This window comes from Eimeria tenella, genomic scaffold, assembly GCF_000499545.2.
Source record: "Eimeria tenella Houghton genomic scaffold, Eth_scaff2591, whole genome shotgun sequence".
NCBI classification, from domain to species: Eukaryota; Apicomplexa; class Conoidasida; order Eucoccidiorida; family Eimeriidae; genus Eimeria; species Eimeria tenella.
The window spans coordinates 4224-4575 of record NW_013542462.1 but is presented as its reverse complement, the minus strand read 5'-3'; the positions used below and the strand labels follow the sequence as shown (position 1 = coordinate 4575).

Here is a 352-nt window from a genome sequence, read left to right as displayed (position 1 = left end):
GCTGCTGCTGCTGCTGCAGAGTGGACTGCGCAGCCGCCGGCGCTGCCGCCAACAGCAGCATTTCATTTTGAGAAGTTGCAAAGAGGAAAATTGCAAATTGGTTTTTGGGATTTGTCTGGGGCTCCTGCGGTGAGTATTTAATTTAATTTATTTATTTATTTATTTTATTTATTTTTTTAATTGAATTTAATTTTATTTTTATTCGCCAGTCAAAACCCCACAAGCAGCACTTCGCGCGCCCTTGAGGTGTACAGACGCCGCCCAGCAGCAACAGCAGCAGCAGCAGCAGCGGAAGTAGCAAGTGTCACTGCTTCAAGTATTGCTGCTGCTGCTGCTGCTGCTTGTGCTGCTG

General features: G+C 46.6%; 1 protein-coding gene across 1 annotated transcript in view; it reads left to right on the top strand.

Moving 5' to 3' along the window:
- Positions 1-19: 19 nt before the first annotated feature.
- The window catches only part of ETH_00037070 (uncharacterized protein), a gene marked incomplete at both ends in the record, with an annotated part of 2106 nt that continues 1773 nt past the window's right edge, over positions 20-352 (top strand). Inside the window, one exon of the mRNA XM_013375175.1 lies at positions 20-129. Within this exon, the coding sequence (XP_013230629.1) occupies positions 20-129 (110 nt within the window). The remainder of the gene's footprint in view (positions 130-352) is intronic.